The 16,013-nt window shown below is 36.1% G+C and overlaps 1 protein-coding gene across 14 annotated transcripts in view; it reads right to left on the bottom strand.

The window, feature by feature from the left end:
- The window catches only part of DLG2 (discs large MAGUK scaffold protein 2), a 2,060,218-nt gene that overhangs the window by 1,532,338 nt on the left and 511,867 nt on the right, over positions 1-16,013 (bottom strand). For all 14 annotated transcript variants that reach the window (XM_045483773.1, XM_045483776.1, XM_045483777.1 and 11 more), the window contains one exon: positions 13,347-13,421. In XM_045483773.1, coding sequence (XP_045339729.1) covers positions 13,347-13,421 — 75 coding nt within the window. The remainder of the gene's footprint in view (positions 1-13,346; positions 13,422-16,013) is intronic.

Here is a 16,013-nt window from a genome sequence, read left to right as displayed (position 1 = left end):
AAAACACCTTCCTTGACCTTGCATCTCTTATCAGGTACTAACTTCTTGCCTATGTTCACAGGCCAACCAAACATCTTCATTTATGTCATAAAGATTCTTCAAACTAAACCTGTCCAGAATGGATTTGATGATCCTCCCATTATCACATCTAAAATGAAGTGTTTCCAGAGCACCAAAATTCAGTAAATGATACTTTTACTCACTATTTCATTCAGAGAATGAGTCATCTCTGACATTTCCCTTCCTCTTAACCACTCCCATACACTATTCATCTCTATGTCCTGGCATCCTTACCCCTAAATATCTCATACTTGTTCATGTTTCTTCCTTTATACCATCACCCTAATTTATGCTACCTTTATCTTTGCCTAGACTTCTACAAAAGCTTCATAACTAGTTTTTGGTTTGGTTTGGTTTGGTTTTTAACCACAACCATTTTTCCATTTTCCTACCTGTTCTCCACAGAGCACCAGAGTAAAGATTTCAAAATTCAAATATGATCATGCTACCAGATCTTCTCCTCTCTCTCCAATATACTTAAAACACTTCAGTGAAATCCTAAATATCATCAACTTGCATCCCCCTCGTAAACCTTTCTCCCACCAAGCTAATGTATTCTCTGAACTGCAGCCATATTGGTCGTATAGCTCCTCATAAAGGGAACTTCCACTGCTGAGATAAGATCTTTGTATATGCAGTTCCCTCTGCCTCAATAAATTTCTTCTTCCTTCTCCCCCAAGTTGATTATACTTTTCAAATTTAAGCTTAATTAGTATTCCCTTACTATTCCCTTGTCTGACCTCCCCTCTCCTATATCAATGTCTCCACAAATGCAATCCCAAAACACCATATATATCTCCTTTGCAGAACTCATCAATATTGCAATCTTATATTCACCTGTGTGATTCTTTACTGCCACTTCCTCCTTGAGGGCATGGACTATGTATGTTTTACCATACTATGAATTTATAGGATCTAGTATAGTGCCTGGGACATAACAAACACCCTGTAAAGATTTATGGAATTAATGAAGGAGAAAGGGAGGAAAGACAAATAAATAAATGGATTTGGATGAGCGGAAAGAATAATAGTAATGTGATACAGAAGTCTCAGTCTTGTTTAAATAGTATAAGTTGAGATAATAAACTAGCAATGGGCAACAGGAAATTTAAATTTTCCCTTGTTTCTATTATTTTTTTCTTTAAACAGAAAGTTGTAAAGAGAGCATTTCCCTTCATCTACAGAAGGACACATTTCTGCTGCCAAGGGCTCTCTCATGTTCACTTGGTGGACAGTTTGGGCTTACTTTGTCTGTATAGTATAAGGGTACAGAAAGCAAAGAAAATCCCCAGACTAGGGGTTGGTGGAGAGAAAAGGAGTGATTTTCTATATACTCTACTATTGCACAAGAGGTCCTTACACTCTGTATAGTATTTTGTCCTCTTTAGGGGTGGTCTTATAATTAGTTTTGCCATTAATTTGACTTAGTATTATGTTTGAAAAACACAAATTTAAGGAAAGCTACTCATAAAATCAATTCTCAGAAAAAAAGTGCAATAAAAAATGGAGGAAAAGCAAGTCAGTAGCTTCAAGCAACACCATAAATCACAAGAGAAGGAAATGAACACTGTCCTGCAGTTTTATGTATATCATCTCATTTGATCAATATACATGGCTCAAAGAGGTGAAGAAATTTCCCAAATTAAGTAAACCCAGTTCCAACTAACTCCAAACCCCATGCTCTTTCCAGTGTATTTCAAGTAGTGCAACCAAGAATAACACCTAAGTACTCTGATTCTCCAGCACTGTGTCAGAGAAGATTGTATCCCCTTCCACAGCCCAGTTTTCTTTCCAGATTCTGTGGGCTGTCCTGAAGCACAAGGGACTGAAATAAATGAAATTCTTTTGTTGGTGTCTTTTAGGTCTTCTTATAGACCACAAGCTTTCAGAGAATCATAAAACTTCCATTCTGTGTACATTTTAGAAAAGTACTTTTGGACAAAGACTTTGGACATTCAATTTTAGCTCAGAATGCATTTTTGCTTCCAAGTTATAAATAGAGTACAACTTTTTAATGAAAATGCTGACACAACCTAAAGAACAATGGTGTATGACCAAATCCATTGCAGAAACAAACTGATTCTTTCAACAGAGTATTAGCATCTTCAGAGACAGGCTATTTATAGGATGTGTTTAATTAAGTTGTGGATATTAAATTGTACAAAATTTTACTTCACCAAAATGCAATTTAAAATAGCCATCAAGATCAATTAGCATTTTTTTCAGTAGGTTGGAAGATTTAGCCAATCCGGACTTGAATGGCATTGATTTCTTTAATGAGGTGTTTGTTCTGAGTTGGTTGAAAATAAATGGGTCAGTAAATAAAATATTCTAATGTTTGTATACATTTTTCATCATTGCTATAATGGAAGAGTGGTTGTTATAAAACCTGCTCCATCTCCACCCACTCCAATCGTGCTCAGGTTGGGGTTTTGATTAAATGCATTTGTTGTACCTTTTGTTGCTGAAGCTAATCCATCAATCCAGACTAGAAGGGGTTGTTTTTATGAGGCAGGCATGAGACGAGCTGCCTGCTGCCAACAGGACCTCCTTGAGGAGCTGCAGCAATTAATGTTCCATTTCTGTGTCAAGTACTGTTAAAATTTTTCTTTGGGCCAAAGTTTGTCCAAACATTTTGTACAATTCCAGAGAGATCTGGGATAGCTGGAGGCTGTTTCAAGAGGTTTGTCACTGACACCTGCTCTCTACTGGTCATAGGAAGCTGGTTGTTACCACAGACATGGCCTTGTGGAATAGCTTCCCCTGTTTGGACTACCTAAGGCTAAATCTAAATAAGGCAAGCCTGAACAGGGGATGAGCACAATCAGAAGAGCAGCACCGAAAGTCAGAATAGTAAGCAGGTACAAGTCTTTGATAAAAACACCTCCTTTCTTTTTTTTTTTTTTTTTATATACTTCAGGCATTTAATAACATTTCTTTGTTGTTATTTCCTTGGATTTCTATGTTTATTATAAATACAATGAATTTTTTGTAATGTACCCCAAAAAGCACAAAGAATAAGCATTTTCAAAAGGATTATAATCATTACTACTTAAAGTACACTTCTGTTCATATGCTGTATGGCCTTTGTTTAAAGGCTCAAGTTGTGTGAAATAACCATACCCTGAATATTGTCATAGGAAAAATTCTTTAAGAAGACATGCATAGTATGAGGCTTTCAAGGTGGGATTATTCACTAGGAAGAGCTGTCATTCATGACTTATATTTGTAGCTGGTTTATGAACAGCCACCAACACCCAAATCAAGAGCATTTCATGATGTCTGCATTTGTTCTATAGCGATCTATATAAATAAAAGAAAATAATATGATAGCTAGAGGGAAATACCCAGGAGAGTTTGTAGGACATGCATCTATTTCGTTTCTATAAAAAATAAGAGAGAGTCCATTATAATTGCACTGGACTTAGCATATCATAGCCAAAGCAATCGTGTGTGTTCCCAGAGGCTCTTTCACCACTCGATGCTGGAACCCACTGTCCCATAATACTTCTCAGAAATTCATTTAGCCAAAACAAGTATAGGAATAGCTTTGAGTTCAGAAATGACTTTCAAAGGTATAGAAATTGTGATAGAAATCACTGTCATAAAAACAGTCAAAACTTTATCTTTAAAAAATTAACTCATTTGAACATTCAAACTACATATCCTTCAATTATATCATTCAATATCTGAGGTAAGTTAAAGATAGGCCACCCTGTCAGAGTTCATTGTAGAAGTGCCTGTGTGAGGCAAATATAAATCTTAAACTGCAAAATGTTCAGAGTTTTCCAGTGCTGATAATAATAATGTCATAATAATAAAGTTAACATGTATTGAGTACCTACTATGTGCCACACACTGATTTAAGCATATTGCATATATTGTCTTTAATTCTTAAAATAATGTCACGAAGGTAGGTATTTATTATTTTTACTTCACAAATGAGAAAACTGAGAGAAAGAGATGTTGAAATGGTTACTCAAGTTCATATGGTTATGAGAGAAAGAAGATCTCAACAAGTTCTGTTTGATTTCAAAACCCATGACCCTACGAGCTATGAAACACTCATCAGCTGATGAAATGAAAAGTTCAGTAGGAGGAACGTTAACCTACACGGAAAAGCCCATGTAATGCCAATACTTGCCAATGCCTCGCACATTGTACTGTCACAATCAGTGACAGTACAACACCCAACACAAATCTCCTTTTACGTAACACCAGGGCTCCCTGTTTTGCTGCAAGTCTCTGTCCTCAACACCACCTTTGTCTCTACCACAAACTCAAGCCAATACCTTAGTTACCTAAGTTGGAAAAGAGAGGAATGTTCCACCCTGAGAGTTTGTACAAGCTGAAACGTCAGCTATCCACTCATCTATCAAAACTATCAAAGAAAGAGATGTTTACAAACATGAATCTACCAGAGAATTAAAATTTATCCATTGAAGTAGCATATGTTCTTTTGTATTTTGAACATTTTTTTTAATTGGCAGTTTTTTTTAGTAGTCACAGTTACACGTCATAAAGGTAATTATTCTCCAAAAAATATTTGGACATAGTTATAGGGGCTTTTTTGTGTTGACTCATGGCCAACATTTATAAACATCAGTTAAAATATTATATTGTAATATACCAATGCCCCACTACTGAGTTATCTCATTGAGTTTAAGGGCTTGTGCTTGCTTTTAAGATTTCTTTTCTTACTGTTAGCTGCCACTTCTCCTGGCTGCTAAAACACCAGGCTTTAGTAATGCCCTCTCCTGAATTTCCATATACCTGCTCTAATTATCTGGATCTTACCTAATGGGTTATGTAATAAGTAACCATAGTTATTAGAAATGTATGTAAATAGACTCAGAAAGAGGTATTATTGGTCTCTCGTGTTCAAATACATGTCCCTGAGAAACCTTAAAAAGGCTACACAGTGAGGTCATAGAATAGGTAGTAGTCTGTAAATGGGTTGTGAACATTAAAATATTGATTTAATACACTTCAACACATTTTTGTTTACTTGTAGATGATTCTCAGTTTATACTACGTAATTGAGTTTGCTGGATACTAAATAAGTAAAAATTTCAGTAAATTTAAGCTCGTTTAAGTTGACGTCAGAAAGAATACTCAATTCTTCATGGGGTTTTCTGGCCACAGAGACAAAGCCCTTGAATTGGAAAATCCACAGATCCATCACATTACAGCATTTTGTATTCTCAATAATTTATAAGTTATTGAATCACCCTATTCTATATTAGCATCTCACCACAAACCTCTGAAAAATAATGTTGTAGCTTATAGCTCTACCATGGAAGATCCCTGAGAGATCATTTCATATTCAATTCCTACATCAAATGAAGAATCCAAGAAGAAGGAAAATAAAGCCCCAAAATCCCCTTAAGATTATTAAAATGTCTTTAGCTCTGAACAGAAGGACATAACCAAATTTCTAAATGTATTTATAACTCCATTTACATAGTGGTTATCCATATGGAATTTTCCAAATAAATAAGATTAAAAATCCTGACAGTATTGCGAAGGGAGACCTTCAAACGTGCTACTATGGCTGCCAGGATGCGTTGTCCAATAATGCAATTTGCCCAGCATTGCAATCCATAGAATCCTCATGGCACCTTCTATGACACAAAGGCACAGCTAATAAAATACCAGACTCTTCTAAATTCATTATTTTCCACAACAAACTCAAAAGCATCAGTTTGCTCAGGAGGGATAGTGAGTTTTAACAGAAATAGGAAAAGACTGGGTACCCAAAAGACTCATGTGGCTCCCCTATGTGATGGTTGTGAGATGCCAAAAAAAAGGTATTTCATTTCTCCAAGCTTCAGTGTTCTCATCTGTCAAACAAAAGAGCTATCCTCTGGCAAAGTCAGGTCTGGATTATGAATTCATAGATTATGCTTTCATGATCCTAGAAAAGTTCTGCTTAATGTTCTCAATAGAAGGGCAAGGCATTCTTTCAACAGATTAGAACTTTAAGTGTTAAAAACAAATATCAAAACATGCAAAAATCCCCTTTTCATGGCAAAAATGCTCAGCTAACTAGAAAGAGAAGGCACCTTCTTCAACTTGATAAAAGACATCTATTAAAAAAAACACACACACACACAGCTAACACATTTAATGATGAAACAAGAATACTTTCCCCCAAAATAAAAAACAAGACAAGAATGTCTGCTTTTGCCAATTCTATCAAATAGTGTGGTGAATATTCTAGCCAAGGCAGTTGGGCAAGAAAATTAAATGAATGGCATCCAAATTGGAAAGGAAGAAGTAAAACTATCTCCTTTTGCAGATGGCATGATCTTGTGTATAGAAAATCCTAAGTAATTCACTAAAAAGCTATTAGAACTAATAGATTCAGCAATGTTTCAGGATATAGTACTAATAAACAAAAACTGCTTGTATTTCCATACACTAGCAATAACCCACCCAAAAAGGAAATTAAGAAAACAATACCATTTACTCTCTCTCTCTCAAAAATAAACATTAAAAAAAAAAAAAGAAAACAATACCATTTATAATAACATCACAAAAAAGATAAGGTAGGAAGAGGTAGGTGAATGCTGAGGCACAAAATCAGTCAAGTGGGTAAAGTTTGAATCCTCTGGAAATATTAAAAGATACAAAAAGAAGGAGCTGGGGACACTACACATAAAATTTGCTGACTTCATTTTTACTATGGGCCTGCCTTTTGCTCCTGGATGGTTACTTACCATTCTTCCAGATCAGGATTTGCAATCTTCATCTCTTTGCCCAGGGCATGCAGGGTACATGCTTACATGTCTTCTGTTCTATAGTCTGTATAGTGTTTTTGTTGTTGTTGTTTGTTTTTTGTTTTTTGTTTGTTGTTGTTGTTGTTTGTTGTTTGTTTTTTGTTTTTGTTGTGTGTTCACCGGGAATACCCTTTCATCTCTCCCATGAACCCATATCCACCCACCCCCTCCATAAATACTGTGGGCTTCCTTTCTAGGCATGTTTCAGAATGGCTGTAAGAAGTTTATCTGATGTAAGTATCGCAGTTCCTAGTACACTCTTTCTAACCTAGAGAGGAAACAAGGATACATCCGAAGTACTATAAGGGCCAGAAGAGAGAGAAAAAGGGATGTATCTATTGTGTCAATCTAATCTTCCTCATACTTTCTTTGATTTAAAGCACTTCACTACAGCAAAATTGGAATCAGAGACATTCTGCAGAGTTCCCATTTCTTGAAGTGCATTGTGATTTTTCTAAGATAATTTCCCCTTTGGATTCTTTTCTAACCTCATGACTACCACCCAGATGCCCAGATGCACTTTAATCCTGGTGCAGATCAACTTAAGGTCCTATACTCTGCAATTTTCCATAATTTTCCTAAAACTGTGATCATATGATAATGCCCTGACTTTTTGTTCTATAAGGGGACTGCTGATGGTATGAAAACCTTGCTCTAAAAAGTAAAAATTGTATCCAGTCTTTGGAAAGACAATACTCATCAAAACCATCCTGGGTGTGATTTCCCAGCAGCTGAGTTAGCCCAGCGGGTGCTGTGTTCATAGGAATTCTGGAAACACCCAGAGAGCAGACACAACATTATTTATTTTATGACTGGATTGGATGTTTCTAAGTGCCATGGTCTGGGTATTTATGTGGGCTGTATACAAAATGAGGTCACACAATGAACTGTGGAGAAAAAAATAAAAGCGAAGAAGGAGCTACAAAAAGAGGAGGAAAAACCTTTAGATTACTATAAAATTGCTTATGCACGTTGTATTAACTGGCTTCAATTAGACTGAATGATCCTGACTGTGGGTAATGTGAGGCGGTCTGGGAGAACATGCTGAAACAATTAACACTTTAAAAGAACATCTCCCCTGGTTTCTTTGGGAGAACGTCTGTTTTTATTGATTTCCCATAAAAGAGAAAAATTACTTTCATAATCTAGAGAGATATGGTAGGGAAATGTTAAAATGATTTAAATTAAAAGGAGTATCTAATGCTACTCCTTGAAAATGGCCTTTGTTACTCAGAATCTAAACATCTCTTGTTAATATGATACTCTTACATCATCAACTGCTGCCTGTCAGAGAGCAAAATTATTTTTTTTTCAAGAGCTTCAGAATTTTTGCTCTCAGAGTCTTAAAAAGTTGTATACTAACTCCTCCTGGAATCTTTCTCTGTCCCAGACTAAATCGTTTTCTAAAGAAAAAACCCTCCTAAATATATCTAAATAAATAGCCCTAAATTAATAATGTCTTATTGTCTTTTTTTATGTTTCTCACCAATTCACCCTGCCCCATTCACTTCCTTCTGGGATGACCTATTCTTTTCTTTCTTTTTTTCTTACCACTTATCAAGCAATTACTATGTGCCAGGTGCTATGTTAACACTTGCTATGCATTATCACATATAAATCTCAAAATATCCTGTTGCATGCATAAACTCAAGAGAATTTAAGTAAAATGTCCAATGTCACATGGCTACTAAGTGGCAGAGTTTGTATTTTAACACAAATCTTACTCAGTTTTAAAGTTTGCATATTTAACTATTACCAAATATTCCATCTTCTGTCTTCCAAAATCCATCTTGACACAAATCTCCATTCTCAACATTCATATCTTTTTGTATAGAGCATTTTATAGCATGTATTACCCAGCATAATGATTATTTACATGTATTGTTTGCTGCTCTATCTTGAAGAATCCAAGGGTCAGTTACAACTTCTAAAATGTAATTAGTAAATTATTCTTAAATACATGAAAACTGATGTAGTCAGAATGCAGTGTTCTAATTTGCAAATGTTTACATGGTTTTTGAAAATACCTCACATATCTATTTATGGGTGGTGAATATTATATAACTGTGTAACTATATATATACATATATATAAGTATATATGTATAACAATATCCACGATAGTCTCTATAATAGCAGGAGCTTTATTTTTAACTTTTAGAAACTCCTCTCATTGCATTATTTTTTAATTTCCAATAACCAAGTATGCAAACATGCAGAGAAAGTGATTTTTCTGGACAAATCATGCATATATATATGTCATACTCTAAATAATAACATTACACATTACAGCCATTTTTTAAAGTTTTTATTTATTTATTTTTGAGAGAGACAGAGAAAGAGAGAGTGTGTATGCATGAGTGGGGGAGGGGTAGAGAGAGAGAGAGAATCCCAAGCAGGCTCCATGCTGTCAGCACACAGCCCAACACGAGGCTCAATCTCACAATGCGCAATAGTGACCTGAGCTGAAATCAAGAGGTGGACACATAACCGACTGAGCCACCCAGGCACCCCTACAGTCATTTCTAAGTAATACCCAGTAACTAAGGATTGTGTCTGGGACATTCCTGAAAGTGATCAAATCCATGCATACATACACCATAGCCATACTGAATAGTCCAGGGACATATGCCCTGAAACACAGCTGCCACTCAAGCCTTCTGCAGCTGGTCAAGTCTAAGGTTCTTTGTTTCCAAGTGCCAGAAACTAATTCTTAGCCTAGTTCACTCCAGATTCAGAGAGCTGCCTGTTTTCACCAGAGTCCCAGAGTCTGTGGGTCTCTTCTCATTTGCATGTAAGTGGTAGGGATCAGGTAACCACTGTGTTCATATTCACATGCCCATACAACCCAACTAAATGTAACGTGTAGACGTGAAGAAGGATATCATCTTAAGTGCTTAATGTAGCCATACAGGAGAGACAAATAAAAAATAAAACTGTCATACTTCTTGCTAGGGAAGATATTTCATTGTTATTCAAAAAATATAAATATGTCCATGTTTCTGTATAATTACTGAGGGTGAAATTTCTATTCATCTTGAACCCTAATTTGTACAAGTGTAGTCTTGGCTAAAAGGAAAAGTCTTTAAAATACCTCTTGGTTCCATTGTTACAGAGGTGTGGAGTGCCAGAAAAGAGAGCATCTAGGAAGAGCCTGAGCAAATAGTAATAGAGGCCATTTTCAAGGCAATATGGAGCTGGTGACAGGCATTTGCAGAGCAATTTGCAGAGAGAAGCATTCTTAGGAAAACCAATGATAAAAGCTTTGCACTTAATATGAACCTGGGGCAAATGCACACACAGAGACCAAGACGTTTTTGAAAAAAGTAATAAAGCTCAATTATAAGGATACAATCATTACAGAGCAAAACACCAAGGAACAAGAATAGAGCACTGGGGAGAAAAATGTAAGAAACAATCAACCAAAGCTAAAAAATGCACGAAGATAACAGACTATCTATTTATTATGAATGTATGTGTTAATTTATTTATAACCTGTTTCAGTCAATGAAGGATTTGAGGCAGACAAAACATTCTCTTAAATACATGAGGCTAAGATTTCTCTATTTCCTGAGAGAGGAGAAAATGGAAATTAATACCAGAACAATTTTATATATATGAAGTCTTTTGTTATATAAATATGCTTATGCTAGCTATATAGTTAACTGTTCAGATTTCTCATTCTATATGTGGATTAAGTCATTAGCAAATTATCCTTTGCTGATTTTTCATGTAGCCAAGTGTAGTATATAATCAGATATTTGTAACAAATATAAATAGACTATTTCTTTTGCTAAATAGACTATTGGAAATTATCAAAATCTCAGTGTTCTGAGTGCTCCTTTCTGTGTGAGACTACCACTCACTATATTAACTCTAGTGGGAGCCTCATAAGTGTTGCCGATAGGGGTATTTGTCAAGGTGTTTTTTCCCCCTCTTTGGTTGCAAACAAGTAAAAAAAAAAACTTTAAAGTCCCAAAATAAACAAAATATGACAAAACAAAATCTGGAGTAATTTAGAGGGAAATGTAACTTATTGATTGGGACCTTTTCACAAAATCAAAGAGAGATTTGACCCCAGAAGGACAGATATAGAGCAGCTATACGGATCTTAGCTACGGAGGTTCACAGATTATTTTTCAAACTATTGTCATTCATATGATTCAATACTGCTGACTACCAATTTAGTATCTCTCTCTAGTACAAATTCCAAATTCCCAGGAGAGAGACTCCCACTGGCCCAGCTGAGATGTGATATTTACCCCTACATCAGTCAGGCATGGCCAGGAACAGACTCACATAGCCCAAACATGACCACTAAAAGCCCACCTTTGTCAACTGGGGTTACTCACAAAGCAAACAGAATCGTTATGGGTCATCACTCCTCTAGAATCTGCCCCACTGGGAGATGTAATTAGTTTTAAATAAACAGCAAAGGATATCTATGAAACCAACAGCTCTTAAATTCCATAGCAGAAGCAAGGAAAAACTTCTTTCTGATGTTCTCCCCAGAGAATTGAGAATCAGACTATTTGGCATTTCTGACTTGTGATCTTCAGGAAGGGTCTTAAATGGAGTCATCTATTTAGTCACAAATGTCCTATAACAGAAAGACCTCATCTGGCATTCCAAGATCCTACAGGGTCCAACTCCAAGATAATAGTGAAAGATAGATTATTTTTAATAATCCAAAAGACAGAATTCTAATAATGGACTTACTTGCAATAAGACTGCACAAATAAGTGAAATGTCAAATTTCTTTTATTTGGTGCTGAAATTATCAGTGAAGTAGAGGATCAGCTTTCTTATTGGTGTTACATATGAATTATCTTTGATAAAATGGGCATAGTCTCTTATTTATCTTTGTACCTCCAGAAACTGACATAGTCCCTGACACCGCTGAATCAAACTACTAAATTTTGTCTAGTTTGAAACAAAATTCTTCAAAATACATACAGAATGGTACTCTGTGAAGGAAAACTGTAAAATGACCCTTGAAGGTAAGAAATGGAAACCATGCACCTAAGAAGGTAAAATACTATAATTATCCTTCTTCACCAACAAATGTAAAAGTTGTAGATAATTTAATAACATTTACTAAAGAGGAAGTCAACAGATTGAATAGTCCTGCCTTGAACCTGTTATTAAAGAGCACTTTCCATATACCAGGGATTTACCTAGGTGTAGGTATACTAGGACCCTGAGGAGCACACAGTCTCTTTGGTGCAATAGACATATAAACCAGTAATCATGAGACAATATCATCAGGGATACAATAAAAGGAGTGACACCTAAAGAAAGAGAATTATTAAAACTCATCCTTTTCCTGGCATCAGCAGAGTCCCTAAGCACACACTCCCCTCTGACCATCTGCTCACAAAAGTGTGACATTTTTTATTCTCCAAGTCTCCAGCAAGTCTGGGCTGCCTCCGCACTGCAGGAATGCCTCCAAAATTTTGCATCATCATCTCTCCTTCATGAAAAGTGATCCCACTTTCTCCTCTTTCCACAAATAAACAAAAACAAGGAAAGAGTCTTCATGCTCTTACAAATCTGAATGAAAAGTAGGCTCCTGCAGGCCTACTGCCTTAGAAGGCAGGCATAAGTCATGCTACGATAGCCGGCTGCACCTTTCAGGAGCTGGTACCTCAACAATAGATGAGGACATTTAAGAAGTTCCACATATCACATCACATTGCTTGCAAGGTAGGTCCAATGAGAGGAATGACCAAAAAAATAATTTTCAAACTCCTTGTCCCCATCACACACAAATTATTTTATGATAGGCAAACTGTCAGTTACAGCACACACATTTCCCAAAGGAACTACTATCATATCTATCAGGCAATGCACATTTGGAGAGTATCATCCAGATCAGCCACTTTCTTCACTTACTTTGTATCACAGTGTAGTAGAATGAGTTCATGAAAGGAGAGTTAGGGTGTCTGGGACTATTCACAGCTTTAGAATTGATGCACTATTCTTACTCCCTTTGCGTTTAAATCTCCCATTGGTAACACAGGGATAATGACATAGTACCTGTTTGTTTCTAAGGTACTTGAAAATTCTCTGATGGAAGATTTCACACAAATGCAGAGACTATTATTATACCAGAAAGACTTGAAAATTGGAAATCTGTGTACTCATCACTATTAAACAGTCAACACAACAATGACAGAAGAGAAAGCATCCTTCTCTAAAGCATCTAAAATCAAGTGTTGCTGAATATGCAGCTACTGAAAAAAAAACACATGTGCAAATATATGCATTTTAATGACTATCCAAATCTAAATCATCAATAACCCATTTAAATAAATCTTTTGCAAATTATCTTGACTCCAAAAAATGCATAAATCCCTAATCACAGGTATTTATTATAATACAGAGCTTTCTGAAAGTACGTTCTCCTTTGTAGAATTTTAGAAAGGATTCTAGCCCATTCCACTAAAGTTGTTCCAAAATATAAAAATAGTTCTTTAGCCAATTTTGAAATAATCAAACTTACAGTACAGTGGTGGACAGGCATCCAAGCAGGGGCTTCCACTGAACAGTTCTGGGCTGGGCATTTGCCTTGGTTTTGCTGGAAATAAGTAAAATTGATGTTATGTTTTATATATTATGTGCAGAAATATATACAAGCTGACATGTTTATCATCACGGTGTTTATTACCTTATTTACAAGTAGAGGAGAAGCTTTTGAGGGTGATTTTTTGGTGCAGTGCTGCAGAAAACTAGGTATGTAATTTCTCCTCTTATCAAGGCATAAGAAATTATCTTTTGCTGTTGTTCATATTACTCTACAGACTCGGTTTTTGGCACCAGGCTTCTTCAGCAGCTGGCCTTACAGGCCCCAGTGGGAACCATGTGAGAACTCAGAAGTAAAACTTGTCTCCTCTCTTCTAGGCTCTCAGACAACAATGATACTTGCTGTACCCATTCAAGATCACATCCATTAAGGTACAGATAGACTCATTTACTTGTCTTCCCTTCCAGACTGTAAGCTAGTGGTGTTGATTCTCCCTGGGGCACTTCATAGAACCCCAGGATGTAGAGCTATATAGAACAGATCTTAGAGGTCTTTCTTGTCACATCAGAAAATGAGATGCAAAGAAATGAAACAAGGAACACAGAGATTTGACATTGTAAGGCATTTGCCAGGCATTTCTTTTTACATAAGAAATTTATCTCCAGCTGACCTATTCTTTTGTTGTAACTCTTATAAATTCATTTCTAATTGGCTTTGTAGAAAGAATGAAGCTCTTCCCTTTACGTAACAATACTGCTTCATCCCTATAATAATGAGAACTCATAAGTGTTAAAAAAGGGAAGAAGGTGATTCAAATAAAACATCGCTTACCTTTTATTTACTTTATTCTACACTACATTATAATATAAACATACTAATAATAATGCTAGCAATAATCATAAAAAATATAGCTCTGATTTATTGAGCTAGTAAATATGCTAAAGATTGTTCTAGACCCATTGTATTATCACTAGTCATCACAACAAATATGGATAGAAGTGTTAGTATTCCCATTCTACAGGGGAGTAAACTGAGGCTCAGAGACAGTAAGCAACTTGCCTAAAAGCTACCCTAGCAGAAAGCAGCATAGCTCAGATTACATCAAGAATCTGACTGACTCTTGTGCACATGTATCCACCCTCTATGAGAAGATGTCTCTTGTATTTTTCAATTTCTATCCAATTAATGGGGCTTAAGATGTCATCAGCCAATGCAATTCCACATTATCAATGATCCTAATATGTCTTATTTAATTGGAATAAAATATTAAATTGAACACTTGTGCTAAAAATTATTTTTTGTGATTTGTAAGCTTTTTAGAACAACCTTTATTTAGGTGATCTATTTTTAAGGCATCACTAAACTCTGAAGTGCTGTTTAAGTGATTATTGATAAAGCAAAAATACACTTAGATCATCAATATCCATGCTCAGTTTTCTTATTTAAATCAAAATATGACATATAGTATCAACAGGGTACATAAAGTGAACTTGACTAGTGTCAGATGACCACAGTTTGAAGCTAAGCTCAACCATGCACTTGCTGCCAAGAGATGTGCTGAGTCTCGGTAGTCACATATGTAAAACAGTGTTAGTATCTTGCCTTGTTCATACAAGAACACACAAAGTAACACACTTTGCAAGAACACACAAAGTAACAGGGAAATTTTATTTTCCTTTTCTGATAGCTTAAGCCAGATAAATAAATATAATTTATCTACATACGAGGTTAAGCTTTTTGAAATTCTAAAATGCTATTTAAAATGCTAATTATTATTATTTATAATTATGAGAATTAATTTCAAACAATATTAATGGTGAGGAATATCTCTTTTATAATAATTTATACTTGTTATCATTAGTAGTAGTAATAAGCTTGTTTTGTATCTAGATAATGTTTATCTGTAAGGAGCACATGGCAAAAAAGGCAAATAATAATTGAGCTATGCCTGGGTGGGGGAATATAAGTACTCATAAAGTGTGATGTGGGCATAAAGAGGGTTTGAGCTTTTATGGATGCACAGCATAAAGATGGAAATCTGTGTCTCTCTGACTCCATTACTACCTGCGCTTTGGATCCTAAAGCCTTCCCGTCAGTGGGGTTTTTTTTAATTTTTTTAATGTTTACTTATTTTTTTTTTAATTTTTTTTTTCAACGTTTATTTATTTTTGGGACAGAGAGAGACAGAGCATGAACGGGGGAGGGGCAGAGAGAGAGGGAGACACAGAATCGGAAACAGGCTCCAGGCTCTGAGCCATCAGCCCAGAGCCCGACGCGGGGCTCGAACTCACGGACCGCGAGATCGTGACCTGGCTGAAGTCGGACGCTTAACCGACTGCGCCACCCAGGCGCCCCAATGTTTACTTATTTTTGAGAGAGAGAGACAGAGACAGAGATGAATGGGCAAGGGGCAGAGAGAGAGGAAGACCCAGAATCCGAAGCAGGCTCCAGGCTCTGAGCTGTCAGCACAAAGCCCAATGTGGGGCTCAAACTCATGAACCTTGAGATCACGACCTAAGCTGAAGTTGGACGTTTAAACAACTGAGCCACCGAGGCTCCCCACCATTAGTACTTTAATGGAGCAGATTAACAGTATAATTATACAGGGGCAGACACATGAAAAGGCTTACTGAAGACAGAGGCCAT

This window comes from Leopardus geoffroyi, chromosome D1 (genome assembly GCF_018350155.1).
Source record: "Leopardus geoffroyi isolate Oge1 chromosome D1, O.geoffroyi_Oge1_pat1.0, whole genome shotgun sequence".
Classification (NCBI taxonomy): Eukaryota; Metazoa; Chordata; class Mammalia; order Carnivora; family Felidae; genus Leopardus; species Leopardus geoffroyi.
This window is presented reverse-complemented; position numbering and strand designations above follow the sequence as displayed.